The sequence below is a fragment of the Xiphophorus maculatus genome, chromosome 15, assembly GCF_002775205.1.
Source record: "Xiphophorus maculatus strain JP 163 A chromosome 15, X_maculatus-5.0-male, whole genome shotgun sequence".
In the NCBI taxonomy this organism is placed as follows: Eukaryota; Metazoa; Chordata; class Actinopteri; order Cyprinodontiformes; family Poeciliidae; genus Xiphophorus; species Xiphophorus maculatus.
Window position 1 is genome coordinate 5,461,431 of NC_036457.1, and position 25,130 is coordinate 5,486,560.

General features: G+C 37.5%; 1 protein-coding gene across 2 annotated transcripts; it reads left to right on the forward strand.

Moving 5' to 3' along the window:
• Positions 1 to 90: 90 nt before the first annotated feature.
• reps1 (RALBP1 associated Eps domain containing 1) lies at positions 91 to 23,855 on the forward strand. Of its 2 annotated transcripts, XM_023347462.1 has the most exons (19): positions 91 to 807; positions 5,176 to 5,299; positions 8,599 to 8,828; positions 10,547 to 10,709; positions 10,810 to 10,949; positions 13,477 to 13,639; positions 14,183 to 14,246; positions 14,337 to 14,491; positions 15,879 to 16,000; positions 16,300 to 16,380; positions 16,701 to 16,788; positions 17,839 to 17,940; positions 19,066 to 19,126; positions 19,444 to 19,642; positions 19,739 to 19,933; positions 20,057 to 20,146; positions 21,616 to 21,770; positions 21,858 to 21,963; positions 22,483 to 23,855. In XM_023347462.1, exons 1-19 carry the CDS (start codon positions 655 to 657, stop codon positions 22,549 to 22,551), a joined length of 2,460 nt encoding a protein of 819 aa, XP_023203230.1. In that variant the 5' UTR covers positions 91 to 654; the 3' UTR covers positions 22,552 to 23,855. The 2 variants fall into 2 exon arrangements, with proteins under 2 accessions (XP_023203230.1, XP_023203231.1); XM_023347463.1 differs by lacking the exon at positions 16,300 to 16,380.
• Positions 23,856 to 25,130: the final 1,275 nt, after the last annotated feature.

Here is a 25,130-nt window from a genome sequence, read left to right on the forward strand (position 1 = left end):
TGAGATTTTTTGGCGGAAATTTACTTTTTTCTATCTACAATGTCGCCGTTGTATTAAAGTGCAATGATATGCAAAACGGCCGTTATTTTGAAGGGTAAACCGGAAGAGGCGCTCTGCCTCCGGGACGGCTTGACAATGACGGCAGGAATGGCGGCTATGATTACTAGAGGAAGGAGCACCAAGACCCTGAAACTTTACTTCTAACGGCCCAGTGGAGGAGTCTGCCTCGGACCAGGATCGGAACCACCATCCTGACTCAGATCCGGGGGAGAAGTCGTCTTGTACCGCGAGATCAACGCGGCTGATGCCCACATCGAGGAGGCGGACGCACTTTGCTAGTTTAGCCTTCTGTTCGAGCCGCTGACTTTGATTCAAGGTAGCCGTGTTAGCGGTTGGCCACTTTGGCTTGGCTGCCCAACAAGTTAACTAACTGTGTGAAAGCTATCCGCGGCTGGGTAACCGTGCAGGGGTCAGCCTTGTTTACCAGGATACAATATTAGGGACGTTCGCGGAGCACAGTTTTACTGCTAACCTCACCGTTAGCCGACTTGGGATCCTGAAGTCTCATCCGTTTTCGGATCCTGCCCCAGCCATTGGCTAAGGGGGCTAATCAACGGCCAGCTAGTCCGCTTTCCTGCTTCACTCGGTACGACGATGGAAAGCTTAACGCTGAGTGATGTCGAGCAGAAATACTACTCGGAGCTGTTCGTCTACTGCGACACGGACAACACCAAAAAAGTGGCTTCTAATGGGAGAGTTCTTGACCTTTTCCGGGCGGCTCAGCTCCCCAGTGAAGTTGTCCTGCAGGTAAGCTAACAACAACCAGGTACCAGTTTGCTTGAACTCCCAACCACCTCGTACGCCGCACAAATGGATGTTTATACGGAAGATGTATTAAACGGTGTTGCCTGTCAGAGTGATGACCTGAGGTTAGCCAGGCAGGTTAGCAAAGCTGCGCAGCGAGAGACACACCTTCCTCCGGCTAAAGTTAGCCAAACTACACGGCTATGAATTAACTTCTCAGCTTCAGACCAACAAAATAAAACCTACACAGACCCGCGAACCTCAGTGATGCTACATGAAGTCAACCAACATGGCTGGTAATAAAAATTCAAAAGGATAAAATGGAAACACAAACGGCTTTAATAACCTTTACGTTTTATTAGTATCCATAGACGATCAAAACAATTTTAAGCCCCAAGCTGAACTTTATTGGGCTTTTTCTCCAGTCAAAGCCCATTTCCCACCATTATAAGTTGAACAGAATCACTCAACTGCAAACAGGGAGCAGAAATAAGTAACAATTCTGATTATAAACATGTGTTAAAGAATATAACAATTTTATTTAGTATTATAAGCAGCTACTGTATTTGGCAGTTTTTAAATACTTTCAAATTTGAACTACATTTACTATAGAAAATAAAGTGTACTAAATATCCCTTAAGTTTATTACTAATTTTCATTTATACATACTCGTTTTGTGGATTAACATCTTTTTTTCACACGTGTGGTATAATAAACTGATTTTAAATAGTCAGGCATTTATAACTGTAGTTTAATATGAGCGATACCCCTTTGGTAGCCACACCGTGCCTCTATATATTTTTAACACCTGTAAATATTTCCAAACTACCAAATTTATCTCAAAGGTGAGAAAAGTGTAGGAACCTTCGTTATTTTTATACCGCAAGAGGTTTTTTATACCTTAAGAGGTTTGTGATGAAGAATTGAACAGCTTTGAAGTTGTAACTTGATACAAATAACCAGTTAATTCCTCATTTTTAGCAACCATTACTAAAGTTGTTCTTTGATTCCTTGATATCAACCTAATCTTGTCAAAATAAGTGTAATACAACATAAAATAATCTGTTACGGTTTCATCCATTGGAAGATGTAATGTTCCCATCAGGCTTTGAGCTGACTGCTCAGTGTTTCCTCCCTTTTCCTTCCACTGATATCTGCCTCCCTGTTGTCAGGGTTGAGCTGACATGCTGAACACACAGGCTTTATGTCACCGTGTGCACTTCTTAATGTAACTGCAACATCCAGCTTCAGGCTTAAAGAGTCTTCACCGCTGATCAACCCTCAAATATATTTTGGTTTTATAATCTAGTTGTGAAATTGTATGTATTTTTGCTTAAAGGTGGCATTAATAAATCTTGATCACGGGATACCACTATTGGGAAGATTAACTGGAACCAATCCTGTGAGATGTTTTAAAAGGTTTTAAGTTGGTGTTATTCTTATCATTCTTACTAAAAAACAACCTCATTGACTAGAGTAACACAGTCCTTGCTTTTAAAACATGTTTGGATATTTAGAGAGGCACCAATTATATCAGTATTGAATTTAAGTCATACAAAAACAATGTTTCTATTCATAATATGCATCAATATTCATTTTAACATCTTGAAGATTTTATCAAATATTTTCAGTCCATGTGCATTGATTGTTTTAAGTTTAATAAAAAAAAAAAAGTAATAATAATGGTATCGGATGATTGGTTTGAGGCATATAAATGGATATTTTGGAAATGTTATTTCTGATGGACTCCAATATAACAAAGAACATGCAGTAGATTTTTGTTTTATTTGTTGTAGCCATTTAAAGAAATGTTTTAATCCTCAGTCTAATCTCCCAAATTAAAACATCTTTTATGTTTCACTCAGACTTAATTCGTTTTAACATCTTAAGATTTTATTTTTAATTGTTTCCCTTTGGGCATTGCACTTCATGTACATAATTTTTGTGGTTTTAATTTTGAACAACCAAACAAAGTTGGTGTCGCAACGCTCTTTGGCAACAACTGGTTGGCTCTGCAGCCTCCTCCACCCTGTCTGTTTCTGTGCAAATAATGTTGAATTTCTGACCGCATGCATATCTTTAGGAACTCCTCGGTTTTCCTTTGACTTAGTTGTGCTGCCTGGTGATTTGCCGAGCGCAGGTGCAAACACGGAGATGTTGAGAGAGCATATTCAGCTCCTGATCTCTGTTAACCCTGAGTCCTGAGCAACTCGTCTGCGCTGCAGCAAACCGTTCTGGTGTGACTCGGCGTCACTCAGCAGGCCAGTATTTGCCGTTTGTGAGTCAGCATCCTTCTCAAGGTCAACAAGGGGAGACTGTGTGGTGGAAGAATTGCAATCCCTCTCTAGTTCGAAAATCCACACTGGGCGCAGTGTTGATGCTCCAGTGTCATGTTGTAACAGGCTGAGAAAAGCGGCTGGTGCTTTATATGCTCATACACACACACACACACACACACACACACACACACACACACACACACACACACACACACACACACACACACACACACACACACACACACACACACACACAGACTTAGATTAGGTCCTTTGTCAGCAGGAGAGGGATCAGTCAGCTGTGGCGGTTCCCAGTCCTGAAGGACTCCCACTTGAAGACTTGTTCTAACGTTACTAAGCTGAACTCTCCTGATATCAGGCGGCTACAGTTTGCATTTCTGGTTGTGTGAATCCATGTTGTTTCTGGTGAACGACATTTCAAACATTTTTCAGATTTCTCCTTATCTGCCCACCCTGAAGGACTTTCAGATCAAGAAAGTTTGGACGCAATAACCAATTTTACTGGACAATAAATTGTCCTAGAAGCTATTAAGATAAACAATGATGTTGTTGTTTTGAAACCAATTTGAAGTAATACTATGGTAACGGCATAATAATGCAAGAACACATTCTCAAAGATGAATAAACGTTATATTCTAATGAGCATTTAACAATAAATAACACACACAAAACAACAGAAACGGCAAATAAATGAATTATGAAGGCTTTGTAAGCAAAATTGTCCCCAAAAAAGAAACCAAAGCACCAAACTTATCATCCAGTTTTTGGTAGAAAGTAGAGCCGTTGTAAAAAAATATTTTAGTAATCGAGTATTCTATCGTTTATTCTTATGATTAATTGAGTAATCGGATAAAACAAATTGCTAAAATAAAATATTGGTAAATCTAACATAACAGCAGTATCACTATCATATACAAAGATCAGTCCAATTTTTCATGTTCGAGCTTCCCTAACAATAACTTTTCTGTAGTTTAGAAAATTAGCCTCTAACAGTAATATCTCACTTTCTAAGTTAACCTGAAGAAAAGTTATACAAAAATCTAAAATTATATGAAATTTAATAATAAAGAAGCAGGCTCACAAATAAACTTATTGACAATGTCTATACTCCAGCTTTTAGTTTATGTTTTCATTTTCAGTCAATTTAATAGTTGAATTCTCACTTTGCCCAGACATTTATTGCTTTTGTGTCATTGTTAGCGACGGCATTTGGTTCCTTAGTCACACAGAAACACATCTACCGGTTCTGTACCGCCACGATGAGCTCCGCCACCCATTTGTTGAGACCGGAAGGATATGAAATTAATATTCCAGTTTGTCCGTAAATCTAGACTTACGTTAAGCATCAACTACAGCACAAGGCTGTTGAGTCTATCTGCTCACCTCTATGAATACACCCGCTGCGCTCTTCACCGCCACCAGGCAGCAGCTCAGGGAGGAGAAAGGCTGCCGTACTCCAGGCATCGCGCCAGTAATTTTAAGGATACTTATTGGTCCCCCGAAAAACGATAAAAACCCGGACATTATCATCAATCAATAAAATCCTCCAAGGATTGGAAATTGGACATTATGCTGCTAACACTTCGCTTTCGTCAACAACTCAGAGGCGGAAGTGAGAGCATTATCACCCGACCACAACACGGTGCGCAAAATAATAAAATATGACTTAACGAAGCTTTGAGGCAGATAATTTTCCTTGAGGAATTTTAATAATTAAGCCACTTGAATCATTTGAGGAATTGTTTCAGCCCTAGTAGAAAGAGAAAAACGATAAATCATGCAAATGGAAATTATTGTGCTTGCTTTAATTTATCTTGCGATTCATTGATTTATTGCTTATTGCAACAGGCCTAATCAAGTTTATGACGTCTGATCATCTGCTAGCGAGAACGCTAACAAATAAGAGAGTCGCTGTTGGATAAACATACAAAAAAGTGCGACACTGTTTGGACAGTCATTGTTTTTGGGTAGAAACAGAAGTTGAAGGTGTGGATTCTGAGAGGGAAGTCCAGCTGAATACAGTGTTGACTGTTCCTTATCTCTGTGTGTGTGTGTGTGTGTGTGTGTTCAGATCACAGAGTTGTGTGGAGCCACTCGGCTGGGTCACTTCGGACGCAGCCAGTTCTACATTGCTTTGAAGCTCATCGCCATCGCCCAGTCTGGGCTGCCCCTGAGGGTGGAAAGCCTCAATTCGGGTGAGTTCAAACTTGAATATTCTCATGTCAGTGCGGCGCCTTTTATTAAAGCCTCTATTTGCATATGGAGCAGGAATACAGTAAACAACGATGTTTACTTTGAACATAAACTGCTTGTGGAAAATACAATCTCCCAGTTTGTAAGAAGAATCTGCCTTGGTTTGTTTTGGAACAACTGGCAGCATTTAAATTCAGAGTTTCATAGAGAACGGTTGTAATTTTCTTCAAAAAAAGAGAAAATTGATCATCAAACATGATGACTGGCAATTTGTTTATAGAAACATCATAATCCATTTTATTTATGGTTTCGGCTATAAATGGCTTTTATTTCTGTTTGTTTATTTTGGTCGTGTTTGTTTTGGATATTTGAAATATCTTCCAGTTCTACTGTGAAGTGTTCTTTGCTAAATTAAAGTTATGCCATTATAACTTGAAAATGGTCTCAAAACAATTATAATTTATTGCTATAATTATCGTCCATCAAAATGTGTTATTGTGACAGGTATAGCTACAATTAAGTGGTTTTAGTTATTAATTATTCTATCAATTATTCTGACAAATATTCCCACATTTTGCACATATTTCATTTAAGCCTTTTTATATACAATATTAGAAATATGTTAAGAGATGAGAATAAACAATTCAATTCCTTTTTTAAATAAGAAAATGAACATTTTATTGCCTAAAATGCAGCAGCACAGTATTCCTTTAGTTCATGCTTGATCATTTGTAGCAAAGGTTGCGTCTGAAACTAAAAAAATATTTCTAACATCAACATGTGAAAAGCTCAGCAGAGCTGGTGATTATTTTTTTTGATTAATAGTTGAATATCAGAAGGTGCCTAGGAGATTTTCTTTTTACAGTAATTTTAACTGGGTGAAGCTAAAACAATGACATTTAAGGAGCTTTTGGTGGAACATATTTACAGACAAAAGGTTTTTTTTTATCTTAAATGCGATATGTTTATAATTTCTGTACAGTTTTGGCTTAATTTTTGTTCTGAATCTGTTCTTTCAACTTTTTTTGGAGTGTATTTACTCCTCTCAATGGTTTCCCCCAGAAAACCTGCTAAGCCCGTCGGTTGGGCCCCAGGGCAGTTACTCATTCAGCGGCCCTTTGTGTTTTTCAGTTAAAAATGTTTAAAGTTGACATGAAATTTGAAAATAGTACTTGATAATTATGTGTTATTGGAAGATTAACACCTGAGCTATAAAGTCTTAAAAATGTAAAAGTTTTATAAAGAGTTAAATAAATTAGCAATGCTTAGCCTGGTGGGGGCACAAGTAAAGCCTGGTGGCCCACCAGGCTTGTAATACGCTGGGAGAAACCCTGATTGTATCATTCCTGTTTGCAATTATGCACTACTTTATGTTGCTCTGTTACAGAAATCTGAATAAAATATATAAAACTTTGTAGCTGTAGCATGATTGAACATCTTTGCAACATGGCTTCCTGTTTGGTTAAAGCACCCAAAGTTTTTACTCTTACTCTGAGTTGCATGTTGGGCCCTGAAATATTGCAACATGCTCTGATGATTTCATAATTTGAACATTTGAGGAAGTGAAGCGACCACTTCCTTTTGCTATAAAAGGACACATTGTACCTCAGGAAGGTTATTAACTTTTGTGGACGCTTTGAAGTTAAGATTCCTGATTCAGTTGATACTGGAGAGGGGAGTTCTGGTTAAAAAAGTTACTTTTGTTCCTCAATAATTAAATGTTTGGCATTCCAAAAAACATTCACACAAACATTCAGCCTCTCCAACTGTTTCAGCTGATTTATTTTTCGAGTTTTACAGAAAATACTTCTTTAGACATTTCTTTATATCATAAACTAAGATACATAGATTTTTAACAACTAGAGGCAACAGAATGCATCATGGATATATATATATATTTCTAAATTAAATTTGGCTTTTCAAGAGCGGAAAGAGACACGATTTGATTTGCACATGTACAGTAGGAGGTCTGCTGGGTTTATTCAATTTATTGCTAAAATCAGATCATGAGAATAGTTGTCCAGACTGATGATGGAGCAGAAATTTAAGACTTAATTTAATTTCTTAAAATAAGAGATTAAATATCAGGAGACTACAGCCATTTCTGAAAATCATGATGATATAGATTATGTTCAGTCTCACACCTATAATATCCACATAGGTATAGGTAATATGAACTCGAGTTGTTTTATTAATGCAACTTTTCTACTTTATTAACGTAATTTAATAAAGTCAATCCAGTCATTAGGATACAATTTAGTTTTTCCCTTTTTCCCAACCAGATTCTTCAAATGAAAAAAATTTGTTATAATTAACCCACATTTTTCTGACTCTATACTTTAATTACAATTAAACGACGCCACCTACCACTTTCAGTTGGAGTGAAATCTGTTGCGGTTTGAACGCCAAGCGAACTGCAAATAATTCCAAAATCAGGAAGTGGACTATAGAACAGGGCATTCTGGGTAAATACAACCAAAACAAACTCCTGGTGAGTCGTTGTCTTTTACTAAACATAAGAAAAACCCTACAACCGCTACACGCTGATGCTACTCCATTTTAGTTGCGCTCATTTCTTCTTCAAACGTTTTCATGTTGTTTCTTTCAGTAGCTCTCAGTACAGCGCCCCTACAGGCGAGGAGGGGGAGAGGTTTTTCAAAGCTTTTTGGTTTGTTTGACTCAGTGCAGTGAGAAAGCAAACTGCACCAACTGAAAAATGAGTCAAATGTTGTAATTATGATCTCCAATCGAGCCGATGTTGCTCGATTTTTGTGAATTCTAAGATTTGAAGTTCAATTTGTTTAATATTTGTCATTTTATCATCCAAAGGTTAACTATGTTTGATTCGTTTCACGTATTTATGGTAGCTTTTAACGCGTTTATGGTTCGCCAGGTTTTGCCCTCCTCTTTTTATTCTCCTCCTGTTTTATTGCCGTTTCTATTTAAAGACTATAACACTTAAGATGTAACTCTGAACACTTCCGAGCAAATATTAGCTTCCATATTTTACTGTAATCTTTTAATTTCACACAAATAAGCCGAGCTGTGCAGAACAGATCAGTGCTTTTTATTTTGAGGAAGCAAAAATCTCCACTTTGCTCCCATTTTATGGCTTTCCCTCATTTTACAAGCTATAATATTGTCAGCTGATGCCTACCACTGTATGACTCGGCTCAAAGCGTAGACGGACTACTTACGCACACATTTTCAGCGCCTGTGGAAAGAGATTTGATCATCACTTTTTGTGTTAAGACACCTGGATTTGGTTTGATTGAATTAATTTTTTCCTTTACTTCTACAGTCAAAGATCTGCCGCTGCCCAGGTTCGTGGTGGGGAAGAACGAGGCAGAAGCGAGGCATGCTGCCCTGTACCAGGACGCAGACAGCCAAGGCTTATACCCGGCGCCCGGAACTGCTTTAATACCCAGACCGCCGGGCCGGGGTCTCCAGAACAAGAAAGGCCCCCCTTCCTCCACTTCACTTCCTGCCCACGAGGTCATCCAGCCCCTGGCGCCCAGCATAGAAGCTCAGGTTGGTAACAAGGCAGCAAATACTCTTTATTTCTCAAGTCGTTTGCCAACAAAACCACTCAGATAGTAAATCTGGATGACTTTTACTAGTGTGTTCTTCATTTTGAAGAGTGATATACAATATTTCAAGCCTGCAGCTGCTACAGAAAAGCTTCTGAAGTATTAATACTTTCTTTTCCTGTGGGTGTTTGATGATTTGTTGATCAGATTGCTTTTTCAGTGTTTTGACTTTCCAATCAGCCAAGTAGATCTTTTACACGCCGGTTATCTCTAAGTGTTTTGAAATGCTCATTCACTGGTTGCTTTAACATCCTACATGTGAAATGAAGCAATAATTCACTTTTGAATTCACTTTGAATGCTGTAAATGGGAGCTATTATGCAAATTTCACATTTTGCATGTTTTTGTACTTTAATTTTACTGCAAAAACACAAAATCTTACCAAGTAGTTATGGTCTAGTTTCTAGGGCAAATACTTTAGTACACTTAAGATAAGACATGCTAACTTAAAAGTAACTTCTCAGCAAGATATAGAGGTTTGTTTTAAGTAAATAATTCCTTAATATTGATGGAAAAAGTGCTTGTTAGCAGATAATTGAACTAATAATGTATGAAAAATGTCTTACAAGTTAAATAATCTGCCAATGGATCTGGTACTTTGTCATCAATATTAAGGAATTATTTACCTAAAACAAGCTTCTATAGCTTACCAAAAAGGTACTTGTGAGTTAGTTTTGTGATATTTGAAGTTTGTTAAAAATATTTGCACTAAAAACTAGGCAAAAATTACAAAATACTTGAGTTTAGTTTTTCGTTTTCTGCAGTGATGGATTTCTGCTGCTTCTAAAAACATTCCAAGTGTTTTAAAAAAAAAAACAAATATGTTTTTTGGTGTCTGGAAAATGAGCCGTTTCAAAAAAAAAAAAAACAACAACTCCAGAATGTAACATCACAAATCAGCAGGCGTTGCCCTGTTACCTAGCAACCCCAGAAGAGCTCCAGCTCATTGCCTAGCAACCCAGGTGGGATTCCAGCACTACTAGAAGCACTGAAAGAGTGTTTGCTTTGTCAGACTAACATAAAAAAGTTAAGTTAGTTCAACTAACTTCTCTTTTGTCAGTCTGAAGTGATTTGAAGTAGTTGGGTTAATTTTAATCTTAGTTAAACATAAAGTCATAATGTCAGATTACTATATCTGTTTTGCTTCCAGTTAACATAGTACAATTATGTGGAACCCGTTGAAACAAACATAATTATGTTAAGTCAATGATTAATTTCTTTGAGTGTGCGCTGTACAATGGCTGCTGAAAAGAAATTGTGTTTTGTTGTTGGCTTACCATCCACAAACCACTTGCTACATTCTTCTTGGTTGTGCAGGAAGCTCCACTTCTGCTTTTCAAGGATGTACGATTGTTTTATTGTGCATTTGTTTTCAGCCATTTGTAAATGTTGATTTTTGGGGGCGTGGCCAGCAGCAGCTTATTTGGATTTAAAGTGACAGAAGCCCTAAAACAGTTCAAAACTAAAATCAAATTATCTAAGAAGGATTATTATGAACATGTAGCCCTATCCTAACATGTTCAAAAGCACAATGCATCCTTCAATGTGAAATATAGTTGATTAGAGCACTTCAAATGGTGTATTTTACTAGAGAATATATAGATTTTTATCATTTTGTCAACTAAATATGTGTGTGATTTGCTTCCATATGATTCCCAGCCCGAACCGACGTCCCCGGTCATCTCCCCGCACCAGTCTCCCCCCACGTCCCCTCACTCTTGGAGAAAGCACAAACGGCAACACAGCGGAGGGAACGCAGACAGGCAACAAGTGGTGGCTGCAACCGGAGCTGTGTGGACGCAGTTCAGAGAACCACAAACAGGTGACAGTCACAGAAGTCCCTCTGCAGCCGCGTGTGTTAATCAGGGCGTCGGAGGGCTTTTTTTTTTAAAACATCCTTTGCTGTGGTTCCTCTCTGCCAGGGCCAGTGACCGGTGATGGCATGTGGTCGTCTCACTCGCCCCCTCCTCCTCTTCCCCCAAGCCAGGAAAGCTGGGTCAGTTTCACAGCAGACACCCCGCCCTCCAGCACGCTCCCAGCAATGCACCCGTCTTCAGTCCAGGTAGGGCAGCGGCACAAAACACGCCACTCATCAGACTACTTTAAAAGCACAACAGACCCAGCCCTCACTTCACATGATGTCAGCCATTTTGGATCCTTTGATGTTGTTTAAATCTGTGAAGAAATCGTCTCTCTGAGAAGATTTAGAACCCAGTCAGTCTATAACCAGCTTCAATATGTTCAAAATACAAACAAAACTCTATTTTGACTCTTTAAAAATAGCACTATATCCATGCCAAATGTTTTTTATTGTCATGTTTTTAATTTCTTTTCTTGTATTATTTTGCATATTATTACAATATTATTACTATCTCACTTCCTAATATCTGTTAGATATATTGTTTAGAAAAATTAAAATTAGCTCATGCTATTAGCACCGTGATCACGGTATAACAGGACTACTGTTATATTCAGTTTATCTTACTATGTATCTAATGAATAAATAGATACAAGTGCATAAGTTAATTTAAGGCCTTAAAATGTAATTTGGCCATAAATTGATGTTACATTTTGTTGTGGCAGGTCTATTTAATTTTATATATTTTATAGGTTTTGCTCTATCAGGCAAAAGTTTGATATGAGTTCAGACTATTTATTCATTTTTCTCAAGTCTTATTACTATAGTGACATTAACCAATATCAACGTATATAGTATTGTTTCTCAATATTGTGCAGCCTTAGTGGATTTTCTCTATATATAGATAACTAAATACATTTTATTAAATTATTTTTATTTGTATACTTGAACAAACTCTCTATATGAAGGGGTTTTGTGTTGTATAATTTTATCTGTAAAGTCAAAACCTTCTTTAATAATTAAAAAAAATGAAAATAGATCTCTAGTAAAATCCAAATCCTTCCAGAATTTTTTTGTTCATGTTGTGCTTAAAGTGCACATTATAAACTACACACCAGTTTTTAAATTGTGTTAATAGACCAAGTAAAACTGGAGTTATGCTAAAATAAGTAAACCATATTTTTCTGAAGGTCAGAAATGTCAAAAACCGTCTTTTCTGGTTATGTGAAAGGGAATAATGAGCTTCCAAACGTAAAAAACAAAACGCAACATTAGATTTCTTTGTTTTTGGAAATCTCAAATCTTCAATAAATAACGATGGGCTGTATTTTGTTGCTAAGAAACAAAGTAAAGTTGCGCAAGTAACCATGAAAGACAAGCGGAACGGAGCAGCAGCAAAAGCAGTGAGATCGCGAAATTAATTCAGAGTTTGGATATCGGAGCGACTAGTGGCATCCACTTCGTAATTTGTTTTTAGCTTAGTGGTTTTAGCTCTGTTCTGTATATAAAGGATTACCTGAAGAATGAACGCGCAGCAGGCAGTGGCGCTCTGTTTTGAGCTTGAAAATGAAGAGGGGAAACCCGCAGTCTGGGCGCAGTGCGGATTGTCATGATGACGATGGCGGATCGATCATTCTTATTAGCAACTGACAAAGAGTATCAGAGACTGAGAGTACGATGAGATCCTGGCAGTTTGAGAGGCAGCTACTCAGAGGTCCAACAGGGGAACGGCGGCACTGTGCAGCTGCAAGGAGTCGATCACTACAGGGTGAGGCAGAGCCACTCCCCTAGCAGCTAGTAGTAAACGGCTTACAGCCACGGCTAACTCCGAGAGCCAAGGTAGAAAAACCTTTTTCCTAGAGTCCAAAAGACTTTTTTACTCCAAAATACAGCCACACTATGTCCAAAAGAAAAACAAAAGTGCAATAATTTGCATACTGAGAGTCTACAGAGGCTGATAATCTCCCCACTCAGCTCCTGGATCACTGTTGAAACTTTGAGTTTTATGTCAAATCCACATGAATTAAATGACAGAAACTAATTTTCTCTCTGCATCTTTGATTCATTTTGTCCAGCTGCAGACTGTTAGACTCTGTCCAATCAGAGTCAAGTATTGTAGTTGGTGCTTTTAATCAGTTTTTAATAAATTAAATCCAAGTCTATGGAACACAAAATGTCACTAAAATCACTCTGTCCTAATAAAATCTTTCAGAAAATCATAAAAGTGCATCAAATAGTGTCAAATTGTGTCATTTGCCAAACATTGTGATACATATTGTATCGTGATCAGAATATCGTATCGTGAGAGTATTGTATCGCTACACACCTAGAAATGTATAGGAAGTCTTGATTTGAAATTTATTTAAAACAAAAATATCTGCAGATACAGTGATTATCTTTCATTAGATAAGCTGGTGGCTGCAGTTGCTGCAAACATAAAACAAGAGAAATGCAACACAGTTGTGTCTTTAAACATCAGTCAGCGTTTTCTGCCCCTGCTTTGTCAGCCGGCGCTGCTGAACTGAGACTTCAGCAGCTATTTTAACGCTTCAAATAAAAGCTTGCGTCTAATTGTAGACAGAATTCATTTCTATTTTTGGTTTTTGAGACATAAAAACCATCTCCATGTTTCAAGGCACTGACATTTTTTCTTTATTGAAATTTCTCTTCAGTGTTGACTTTAAAATAAAAAGGTTTTGTTGATTTTTAACTACAGTTGTGTCGCCTGTAGGAAAGCACAACGATACGAACCGTGGCCTCGGCTGCGACGACCAATGAGATCCAGCGACAGTCCAGCGGCTACGACGATCCCTGGAAAATCACAGACGAGCAGAGACAGTATTACATCAACCAGTTCAAAACCATTCAGCCGGACCTCACTGGCTTAATACCTGGTAGGGAAAAACCTATAAACTCTCAAATAAAGGTTGTTACAGAGCCCCCTAGTTTATCTCATTTGTGAGATATCTGACGTTTTATATATTTTTCTTTGGATAGAAATGGACCACAAGCCTTTGTGCAAAAGCAAAACATGAGATTTCCATCTCTTTCCATCCCTTCTAAGATGGAAACAGAAACTTTCTGTAAGAAAAAGAGAAAAGAAAACGCATCCATAAAGTCATCTGACAGTTTTGATTGTCTTTTTGTGTTGGTGGTCTGAATGGTTACTAATGGCCAACCTTACACAAACAGACATAAACATGCAGTGAATTAATTGATTTTCAGTTTTTCACCAAAGAGTTAAGAATATATAAACATGTTTTCACTGAGGCTCTTTAAATGTGTATATATTTGAAATTTTAAATTGACTTTTGTGACTGTGTAACTTTTCCTTACTGCGAGGGAACGTAAAAGAAACATTTTCCCCATGTCCCTTATGGGGCCCCGTAGGTCGTAACCAAATAAGTGTTTTAAATGTCACTTTTTGTGTGTTTTAGGTTCAGCTGCGAAAGAGTTCTTCACTAAATCAAAACTACCAATTTTAGAGTTGTCACATATTTGGTGAGTTATTATTATTATTGCTGATGCTTCCTGCAGCATTGCATTCAAACTCAGGACCCCAAACCCGATGCTTTTTTCTGTTATTTGAAGGGAGCTGTCGGACTTTGATAAAGACGGAGCTCTGACTCTGGACGAGTTCTGCGCGGCCTTTCACCTCGTCGTGGCCAGAAAAAACGGCTACGACCTTCCAGAGAAACTTCCAGAGAGTCTCATGCCGAAGCTGATTGATCTGGACGACTCAGCAGGTTTGCTCATATTCTCCTGACTCGTCTGTCTAAGCTGATGTGCATTTTTATAAGCAAAGGCTTGATGATATGCTAAGATAGGGGTATAAATCCAAATATTGAAAGCGATTTTTACATATTAGGGCCATTGTAGATCAGAAAAAAAGGAGTAAATCTTCGTCAACAAAGCAGAAATTTTGTAAATAGTCTCAGACATTTTCTAGAAAATTTCTAAATATTTCATTTGAAATTCAGAAATTTCCATGTTTTGTTTTTTTTTTTTGAAGAAAATGTCTTGATATTATTCTATGAAAGTTTTTATCTAAAAAAATTGTAAGGCTGAGTTTTTTGGCATAAATCTACTATTTACTACTACTTTTGCCTATTTGCTGTATTAGAAGAAAGACATTTAGTTTTGGTGGAATAAATTTATTTTCAGTAGTAAGATCAGGATTTCTTTCTTTCTTTCACAACGCTTGCTATGTTAATTTTTACTTTTGTTAAAACTTGGTTATAAAAAGACAAATACTTTGTGTTGTACTTTACATTTTCCTGTGTAAGAAACTTATGTTAATAATAATTTTCACCCTGATTACAAATTAAGAGTCTCCTTCTGCATCGACGAGCCAAATTTGTATAATTTTTGAATTGTGGTTGTGGGCCGCAAATAATCAGTCCACAAATGGCCCCCGGACCGCACTTTGGACACCTCTGTGCTAAGAGATCAAAGGAGCCCCTTTCATTTGCATTAAAGAAATTCTTGAAAACAAAAGCAAACAGTGTTGCAATTGTGTTGTTTGTCCGCTTGAATCGAATTCTAGTTCGTAGCGGACTACAGCGCAGGGCATTCTGGGTAAATACAACCAAACCAGCCTAGCCTAGCGTTAGCGGGAGAAATGCCTCATGGTTTGTTTTTTTTTTTTTTTACCAAAGACAAAACAGAAATCCTACAACTGCTAAAATCTGAAGCTACGCCATTTTTGTTTACGTTTTGTGTAGAAGGAAGTTGCGCTTGTGTCTTCTTCAGAGGTTTTCATGTCATTTCCTTCAGTAGTTATTGGTGCAGCACCACCACAGGCGAGGAGGGGAACAGGTTTTTAAATTAGTTTGGATCGTTTGACTCGATGCAGTGTGAAAATGTAACAAATGTTGCAACTTGACTTGTACCTGTTAATAACCTAAATATGTGATCCAGTGTTTTGTTGGTAGCTGGAGTTTAGATTTTGTCACTATTTATGTTTTTATTCATATGAAGGACAGGGAAGACAGAAACCTCCGTTTTATGTGATTTGTTTTATAAGTTAAATGTTTTAAAGATTTAAATTGTCTTGCTGCTGTGTATCTCAAGAAATGAGGGTTTTAATTTCAATGAGTTTTTTGCTTCCTGGTTTTTTCTTCCCGTGTCCAGAAGTTCCTGAGCCGGCGGCTGAAGTCGGGTTCTCGGCTTCGCCGGTGGAAGTCACCCCCAACAAATCGCCCTCCATGCCTTCGCTCAACCAGGCCTGGCCAGAGATGAACCAGAGCAACGAGGTTCAACCATCACACCTCTACATTTTTACACTTTTAAACTCAAACCTCTGTTTGCTCTTTGCTTGGTTTGCATTTGATTCATCCTAATTGCTCAAGATTCCATCTCTTCTTCTTCATCATTAGACATAATTATTGCTAATTCAGCACCTCTTCCCCCCTCTTTGGGACCGTAATGGTAGTTTAGCCTAGACAGTCGCGCCCAAACTCGAGGATTTTTTCAATAAGAGTGTGATGTCACTGTTTCCGGCTGACTGACATGTTTGTTGTTTTTTTTTTTTCTTACTGTCTGTCTCCTGCAGCAGTGGGAGACGTTTAGCGAGCGCTCCTCCAGCTCACAAACTCTGACCCAATTTGACTCTAACATTGCACCAGCTGACCCTGTAAGTCAATCACTTGGCATGCACGGTTTCACAGAGTAATGCACAGACATTAACCCTTCCTGGTTCTTTTTCTATCTGTATCATCCCCTCTGTGCATGTTGATTTCTGATTTGACTTCTGTAGGAAATCGGCTTGTTTTCCTCCAGCAAACCAGATATTCCTTAAATACTTAAAAAATAAATCTTGTGCTCGAACATTTATGCTTGTAAAATGACACTTTGTGTTTGAAATGGTTATTATAAACCACTAAATTGAGGCAATGAAAGAATCAAACTCCCTATTTTAGCCTTGAGTTCATTTTGTGGATGTGTGCCTTTCAGGACACGGCTATCGTCCACCCAGTTCCCATCCGGATGACTCCCAGTAAGATTCACATGCAGGAAATGGAGCTGAAGAGGACGGGCAGCGGTACGACTTTTCTCTGTTTTCTGCATTTGTTCCCACACTTTGTTTCCCTGCGTGCTAAGGATAAAATTAAACCTCATTCTGACTGTTTGGGAAAAGATGTTGGAGTAGGGGATGTGACCAATAGAGGAAATGGTTTCGAAGGCTCTTTTTCGGGGATTTGCCGTTATAGTTCAGGTATTATTTGGACACATTGTTGCCACGGTTACACATGACAGCTGTCCGGAAGTAAAAAGAAAAGGAGTAAAAATCCTTAAAGTTGACCAACTGGAGTGAATAATTGCTCCAAAAAGCAATGCAGCAACCAGAAAAGTTAAGAGCAAAGGAAAAGGTGACAGCTGCTCTGACATGATGCTGCCATGACCGGCGCAGGATAAAACGGCCGTGAAGGAATTTTTATTCCACTCTTTCATTGCAGATTCGTTGTTAATTTGGCAACATTGAAGAATTTAACAAGAAATGACAGTCGAGCCTTGCACCTGAGTTTAATTTGAGTCTGAACTTTGACTAGGTCATTCCAAATGATTTTTCTTTTTGAGACATTAAGAGTGCGACTCTTTGGATTATTGTCTTCAAATTCTCTTAAATTCAGAAACGGATTGCTGAATCTGCAGAATATTTTCCAAAGAGATCATATTTTCTTTTATTTATTTATTTTTATCGGAAGCGAAAAGTTTTGTTTTTTCCTTTTTATCTTCACTTTAGTTTTGGCCTTGGGACTTTTCATTAATGCCATTTTTCCCTGTTTCTTCTTTCTTTACTGTAGAGTCTTGAACTCTGACCTTAACTGAGGAAAGTGAAGCTTGCTAAGAAACATCTAAACAGAGATGTTAATAATTTTCTCATACGTATTAAATTTATTCAGATATTAGCTTTAATATTTGCCCTAATTCTTTATCTATCTATTGAAGCATTTGTGTTTGGCAAAAAAGTATAAAAGAGAGCAAATACTACTTTACAGCACTGCAGGTGAAATAAATTTCTTGAATTTATCGTTTTATGAAAACATATTTTCTGTTGACTTTTCATGAAGTTTTAATTTTATTTTTCCAGATCACAATCATCCTACTAGTCCGCTGCTGGCAAAACCCCCAGAACTGTCCGAAGAAACCAAACTGCCTCCTTCCATGAAGTTTGTAGCTGCCAACACCGTCGGTGAGTGGCCAAAAGGTGGCGCCAAAACTCCTCAGAAAGGATCGAGACATTAGGAAAAAACGAAAATATGCAACTTTTATTTCTTACTGTTTTAGTCAATATTCTTAATCTGAAAAATGAATTGTAGTTCTGGTTAAAAATTGTACTTTATGGGTTTGTTGAGTCATTTTAACTGAACCACTTCAGGTGATCAATCATATTGATTACAGATTTGGTTAAAATCAAAACCAATTTGTGAATTTAACTACATTTAATCATCCAAAAAGAAGTCAAACGGATTTGTAGAATTTTTTTTATTTTTATGGTTGAATATGTAGATATATTAATAATATAAAAAGTATTTATTTATACTTTAAACTGCTATTAACCACACAGATTAATTCTATTTACTAATTATGGGACTGAAAAGTCAGACTGGTTTTGAAATAAAGGGATCAGTGGTGTGGTTATTTTTTTGTTTTTGTTTTGTTTTCAGGGTGTGTACAGGTGCTTAAAATCTTGAATTAGGTATTTTTAAGGTTTGGAAAGTGCTTGATTTCTGAAAAATCCTTGAAAGTGCTTGATATTCAAACGGCACAGTTTTGTAGCAAAGTGCAGTCCATCGTTTGATTAAAGACCTAAACTACATATTTTCAGTCACCTAATAATAAAAAGACACATACACATTTTAAAGTTAAATTAAACTAAACTTGTTTTATTTCAATTAAAATCACCAAAATTATTTCTATTTACTAAAATCCTGAAAATATGGCGAGAAATTTTTTGAGATTTTATTTTATTTTTTTACTTTTTCTGTATTTTGTTTTTACGCATTTAATTTGTTTTGATTTTGTGTTTTGTTAGTTATTCATTTTTGCATTTGAAAGAAAAGGTTGACTTGTACTTATTATTGTTAATTATTAAAATTGGGTGATTTTTTGTTAAATTGGTGTCCTATGATCAGTCAGGTCTATAAAGTTTGTGAGACGTTTCAGAACATGAAATTTTGTTGTATTTAAGTTTACTTTATACAATCACAAGACGTCATTAATAACAGTAATAAATCATGTCATATAATAGTGAGTTGAAACTCTTGTTTTCCTGTGGGAAATGTATTTTACTGGTTTTTATTTTCCTCTTTTATAGGTGATGGTTACAGCAGCTCCGACTCTTTCACCTCAGATCCGGAGCCAATCACCAGGCAAAGGTCTGTTTTTGTTATTTTATAGTGTAGAACTAAAAATTTCAGTTATTCTCTGTAATTTACAACAATTTCATTTTTATTGGCATAATTTCACACAAGTAATTTAGCAAAATCTCATCTGTAATTGTCATACATTCATTTTGTTAGACGTGGGAGAGAATTATTCTGCATAATCACCTGTTACCCAGTTATTTTTACCTCTAACAAATAAATATTTAATATATAAAATATTTCTAGTTTCTGTTTGGATTAGTGCTAATTGAATGATAAAATGTAAATATTTTATCCAAGCATCCGTTAAGTGAACTCTTTGTGTTCAGGTCTCAGTCAGGTGCGTCTCCAGAGGCGCTGAAGGTCGTAGCCCCGCCCCCTCCGCCTCCTCGCCCCCAGCAGTCCCACTCTCGCTCATCGTCTTTGGACATGAATCGCACCTTCGCTGCCACAGCGGCACCAGGCCAGCCCCAGCCGTCTGCGATAGCGTTTCCTCCTGCGGTGCCGCCTCGACCGCTGCCCACACAGGTAATCGCGCTAAAAGACCGAAAACAAACTGGTTTTACTTCCTGGTAATGTTACAAAAGCCTCCACTGATCCATTTCCTGTCCCGTCCGCTTGCAGTCATCGGTACCGCTCACTGGACATCGTGTGGAGGCAGAGGGTGTCCCTGCAGGGGGCGCTGTTCTCACCACCACCTCCCCGCAGCAGATTCCTCAGCAACCCAACTTCGCCGACTTCAGCCAGTTTCAGGCGTTTGCTGCGTCTGAGCAACCGTCCAGCCTGCCGGACATCGACAAGCACAGCGAGGCGGGACAGGTACGCTCGCACCTGGCCGCAATTATTCTGATTTTTTACGTTGTTGTGCTCGTGAAAATATTATGAGTTTCAATTTCCTGTGTAATTACTAAAAGTACTGATTTTGTGTGTGTGCACCAACAGGCGGACAAGATATCAGAGGGTGCCGGCCCTTTAAGAACAGTAAAAAGTGACGGCCCAGCAGATGAGAGAACATCGGCTACAGTCAACTCTGTAAGTCGATTCTTAAACTCTATACAGTGTCTTACTAAAGTATTAAAATTCATTGAACCTTTTTTATTTATCCTGTTACAATCAGAAACAATGAATTTTATGTGATGGATAAGATGTTTATAACACAAAGGAGCCATTTTGCTCCAAGGAGGCCAGATACTCTCTCTATCTATCTATCTATCTATCTATCTATCTATCTATCTATCTATCTATCTATCTATCTATCTATCTATCTATCTATCTATCTATCTATCTATCTATCTATCTATCTATCTATCTATCTATCTATCTATCTATCTATCTATCTATCTATCTATCTATCTATCTATCTATCTATCTATCTATCTATCTATCTATCTATCTATCTATCTATCTATCTATCTATCTATCTATCTATCTATCTATCTATCTATCTATCTATCTATCTATCTATCTATCTATCTATCTATCTATCTATCTATCTATCTATCTATCTATCTATCTATCTATCTATCTATCTATCTATCTATCTATCTATCTATCTATCTATCTATCTATCTATCTATCTATCTATCTATCTATAGCTATAAAGATGAATGGATAAATAGATAGATGGATAGATAAGTTGATATATAATTTAGCTAGATAGGTAGCTAGTTATCCATCTCTTTCTCTCCATCAATCTATATCAATCAATATATCGAGTTCTATCTATATCTATCCATCTATCTGTATCTATCTAGTGTTGTCTATCTATGTCTAAATAGATCTGTCTATATAAATCAGTTGCATTGTACAATGGCTGCTGGAACAAACAGAGTTTTGTTGTTGACTCACCATCCAGAAACCACTTGCTGCGTTCTTGTTGGTTGTGCAGGAGGCTCCACTTCTCCTTTTCAGAGATGTACGTTTGTATAGTTGTGCATCTTTGTGCAGCCATTTTCAGATATGTGCATAAAAGTAGAGTTTAGGGGCGTGGCCAGCAGCAGCTTATTTAGATTAAAGTGACAGAGGCTCTAAAACAGGCGTGGACAATCCTGGTCCTCGAGGGCCGGTGTCCTGCAACTCTTGGACGTCTCCCTGGTCCAACACACTTGAATCCAACAGCTGAATCTCCTCCTAAGTTCAGTCAAGTTCTCCAGAGTCCTGCTAATGACCTCATTATTGGACTCAGGTGTGTTGAAGTAGAGACACATCTAAACGTTGCAGGAGGCCCCCGAGGCCTGGAGTTGCCCACCCCTGCTCTAAAACAACTTTTAGAAGTGAGCAGAATAAAATCTCGTCTAAGAAGAATTTTGTAACCAACATGTTTTGTATGCATAATCGATCGCCTTTAAAGTTCAAATAAAAGCTATGAACGCTGTAATAAGATACTTACACTGTACATTTAAACATTTTAAATGTACATGTTGTGTGTATTTAATTTAAGACACAGTGATTTAACTAGACCGTTAATCCCAGTCAGTGACGGTGCTTTACTCTCACAAAAGGCCAAGGGTTCCTCAGGCCCTCTGGCTCCTCCACCAAAGCCCGTTCGGCGGCGGTTGAAGTCTGAGGACGAGCTCCGACCCGAAGACGAGCAGATCGGACCCCAGAAAGCCGCCGCCATTGCTGCGCCCCTCACCTCTCAGCCCTCCATCTCCAGGTCTGAACCCTCTGTCTGTTAAAAAGCTTCCAGTGCTGCATCTTGGAAAGTTTAGTGGCAGAAAAACAACATTTTCTGTATCTTTAGATCGGTTGGAAAGGACAAAAAGGCAATTCAAGCTTCCATCAGAAGAAACAAGGAGACAAACACAGTATTGGCTCGACTCAACAGTGAACTACAGCAACAACTGAAGGTAAAAACATTATAAAAAATTAACTGGATGATCAATTTTCCTAGAAATTATTGCGATAAACGATAATATAGTCATTTTGAGACTGTTATGAAGCGTTATACGGTAAATAATGACACTTTTCTTGCAACTTTGCATTAAAAGTGTTCTTATTTACCCAATGGCGTTTCATGACAACAGTTGTAATCTCGTTTATGTTCATAACATGTTATATCACAGTTATTACAGTGTCATGTGCGTCTTATTCACACCCTTTCAAATAAAGTGTTACCAACATTTTAAACGTCTAAAACAAATTAAACAAATGAAACTGATTATGAAATCTTAACAAAACAAGATTTCAGGTAAAAGTTAGGAATTCTTCTACAAAAAAGTGCAAACTAGTTTTCCAAAATGGCGGCTTTTCAATTATAATGAGCGTTATTACTGATGTGAACTCCAAAAACATCTTTATTTAGTGTCTTTACTGCTTGTTGTGGTGATCTTAAGTGTTTGTTTGCTGATTCCTGTCGATGTTTTCAGGATCTGCTGGAGGAGAGGATATCCCTGGAAGTGCAGCTGGAGCAGCTCCGGCCTTTCTCCCACCTCTAGCCGGACACACGGAGCAGAACTCTGCCGTAACTCCGCGGCGCTCTCCTTCCCTCCGCTCCTCTCGCCCTCCGTCGTCATTTCCCCGGTCGGAGGCCGCCGGGCGTTCCGTTAAACGAAACCCTCTCCCTCTTATCTGTCGCACAGTCTTACCAACAAACGGAGAAGAGAGGAGCAGATTTCACCACCCGGCACTTTTCACATCTCTTTTTTATTTGTTTTGTTTTTCTGAAGAGGATGACGGAAAAAAACGTGAAGACGAAACGCCTTGTTTCTGAAGATGGAGAGGCCATCTTCAGAAACAAATTGTTGTGTTGGTGTGACTGGTTTTGTTTTTGTTCCTCTTAAAGCGGCTTAATTAGAGGTTTGCACCAGTAAGTCCAAATTGCAGTTGAAAATTTGGTTAATTTAAGGAAACGGAAAAATGTGTTTACTTTTTGAGGAAAACGGTTAAAAAAAATACAAAAAATCTGGTCAGTAATGTTCAGAAATAGTTTAAAATCTGATCCATTTTTATTCTAAATACATAATGAAACTTTGACCAAAGAAAATATTAAAATTGAAGTAAGGTCCTGTGGAAACATCATAAGCAGTTAATATCTTGCCGTCAGTAGATTACTCTTTTGACGTCTTCATTTAGTATAAATCTAGGTTAGCTACTGGACAGTTTAAAAACCAAAACAACTCTATTCTAAGAACTAAAAACATAAAAATGCTATTTTTATTCCCTTTTACCAGTCGTCAGGTTTACATTTGACGGTTATTTACACAGAAAAAGGTGTTAATTCACAAAACAAATCCATGTTGGAGGTTGTGCGCCACCAATAGTCTTCCTACCTGAAACACACTCTGAAAATGCAACATGTAATTTATTACTAGTCAGAAAAACTGTCTAACTAAGCTGCATAAATAGCAAAATATCACGGCAGTTTAAGTTGGTGCAGTTTTATTTTAGGTAATGAATTGAACCAGAAATGCTTTACATCTTATGTTCTCGGGGAAGATGAAAGGTGACGGACTGCCTCCAACATCAATTTTCTACTTGACAAATTTAAAGGTTCAGAAAATAGTTTTTGATAAAACATGGACTTCAGGACTAATCTGTGTTTATGCTAAATAAAGACACAAAGAGAGTCGGCTGCAGTCTGTAAAATATCAAACACTTCCATTGTTTTAACTGAACTTCACTTAAAAAAAACAAAACAATAATTTTAAATACACCTGCTGTAGATTTAGGCAGAATTAAAAGAGAAATGACTGTTTTTAAATGTCTACCAGCTGCAATAAAGACTGAAAATTGGACAGCCCAAAGTTTCTCTTATTGCTTTTTCATCAAATTGACAAATGTGGCGTAAGCAGCTTTGTATTTGATTTATAAGAACCGAATAAAAGATTTCCTAAGTGAGCTAGTTTCTACAACGGCGTATCAGGGTCACTGTAGACGTAGAAAAAGAGGAGTGGATTTGCACCAAAAAATCTCAGAAATTGTCTAGAAAAACAGAAAAGTTTTAATTTTGATGGAAAAAAATCTGAAAGTTTGAGATTAATCTCAGAAATTTCTAGAAAAAACGTGGAAATTTCTAAGTTTTGAAAGTCAAAAATCAACAACTTTTGAAACTCGGAAAATGTCCAAAAATCAAATATTTAATACTTTGGAAACTCAGAAATGTACACGTTTTTTCTGAGATTAATCTCAAACTTTCTAGAAATTTTATGACATTTCAAAATAAAAAAAATTTTCCAGCAAATTTTCAACTTTTCGAACTCATTTTTATTTCCTCTACTCTTTTTTTTTTTTTTTTTTTTCTATCTACAGCGGCGCTGAAACACTTTTGTAAATTTGAGAGAGGAAAGTTGCATCGGTGTCTCATCCTGTGATTATAAATTCAGTCCTTCCTGCTGCTGCCAGTCAACTCTACGTATATAGATCTATGTGTTTGTGTCGTTTTTTCCTACGTTTTCAGGTTTGTTATGGCTGAATGGTTCGACTCTTGAAGACTGAACTGCTACTCCTTCACTTCTTCTGATTTGAAGATGAAAACTGCACATCCTCTTCTTTTTTTCATACCTTTTCGTTTTCTGAAACATTTCAGCCTTTTTATTATTTTTCTCCTCAAGCTGCAAGTTTTTGGGAAGTCATTTATAGCAGGACCAGACGTTCTGTTTTGAACATTTTTTATTTTATTTTTGTTTATGAAGAAACGCGTTTGCAGAACTGATTGGGAGTTGAGTCATGTTTGTAAAATAAATACGTAAAATATAAATGAACTGTTTTCCAATCGGGCGAAGCAGCGCTATGCAACTACTTGCTAAACATTTCCACAGATCGACGTTAGCTGTTTGTTCTCCGGTCGTAGCAGCTGTGTGACCCGGTTTTGTATCGTAGCTCTTCCAGAACTCCATCTGCTGTATGTTTGTGGTATTTGTCGGCCTTTTTCTGTTGGTACTGATGAGCTTCCTTCCTCACTGTGTTCCTCGGCTCCAGAGGAGAATTAATTTTATTTTTATCTGCGAAATCTGACCCTTTCCTGGTGGAGACCAGTCAGCTATATGGGAGACCTGAATGACCAAAATGCACTTTG

Excerpts from the sequence above, each read along its gene's own strand:
- reps1 (XM_023347462.1), top strand. The coding sequence starts at position 655 with ATGGAAAGCTTAACGCTGAGTGATGTCGAGCAGAAATACTACTCGGAG. Across the intron at positions 20,147-21,615 it reads CATCGGCTACAGTCAACTCT|GCCAAGGGTTCCTCAGGCCC; the intron begins GTAAGTCGATTC and ends CTCTCACAAAAG. Across the intron at positions 21,771-21,857 it reads TCTCAGCCCTCCATCTCCAG|ATCGGTTGGAAAGGACAAAA; the intron begins GTCTGAACCCTC and ends CTGTATCTTTAG.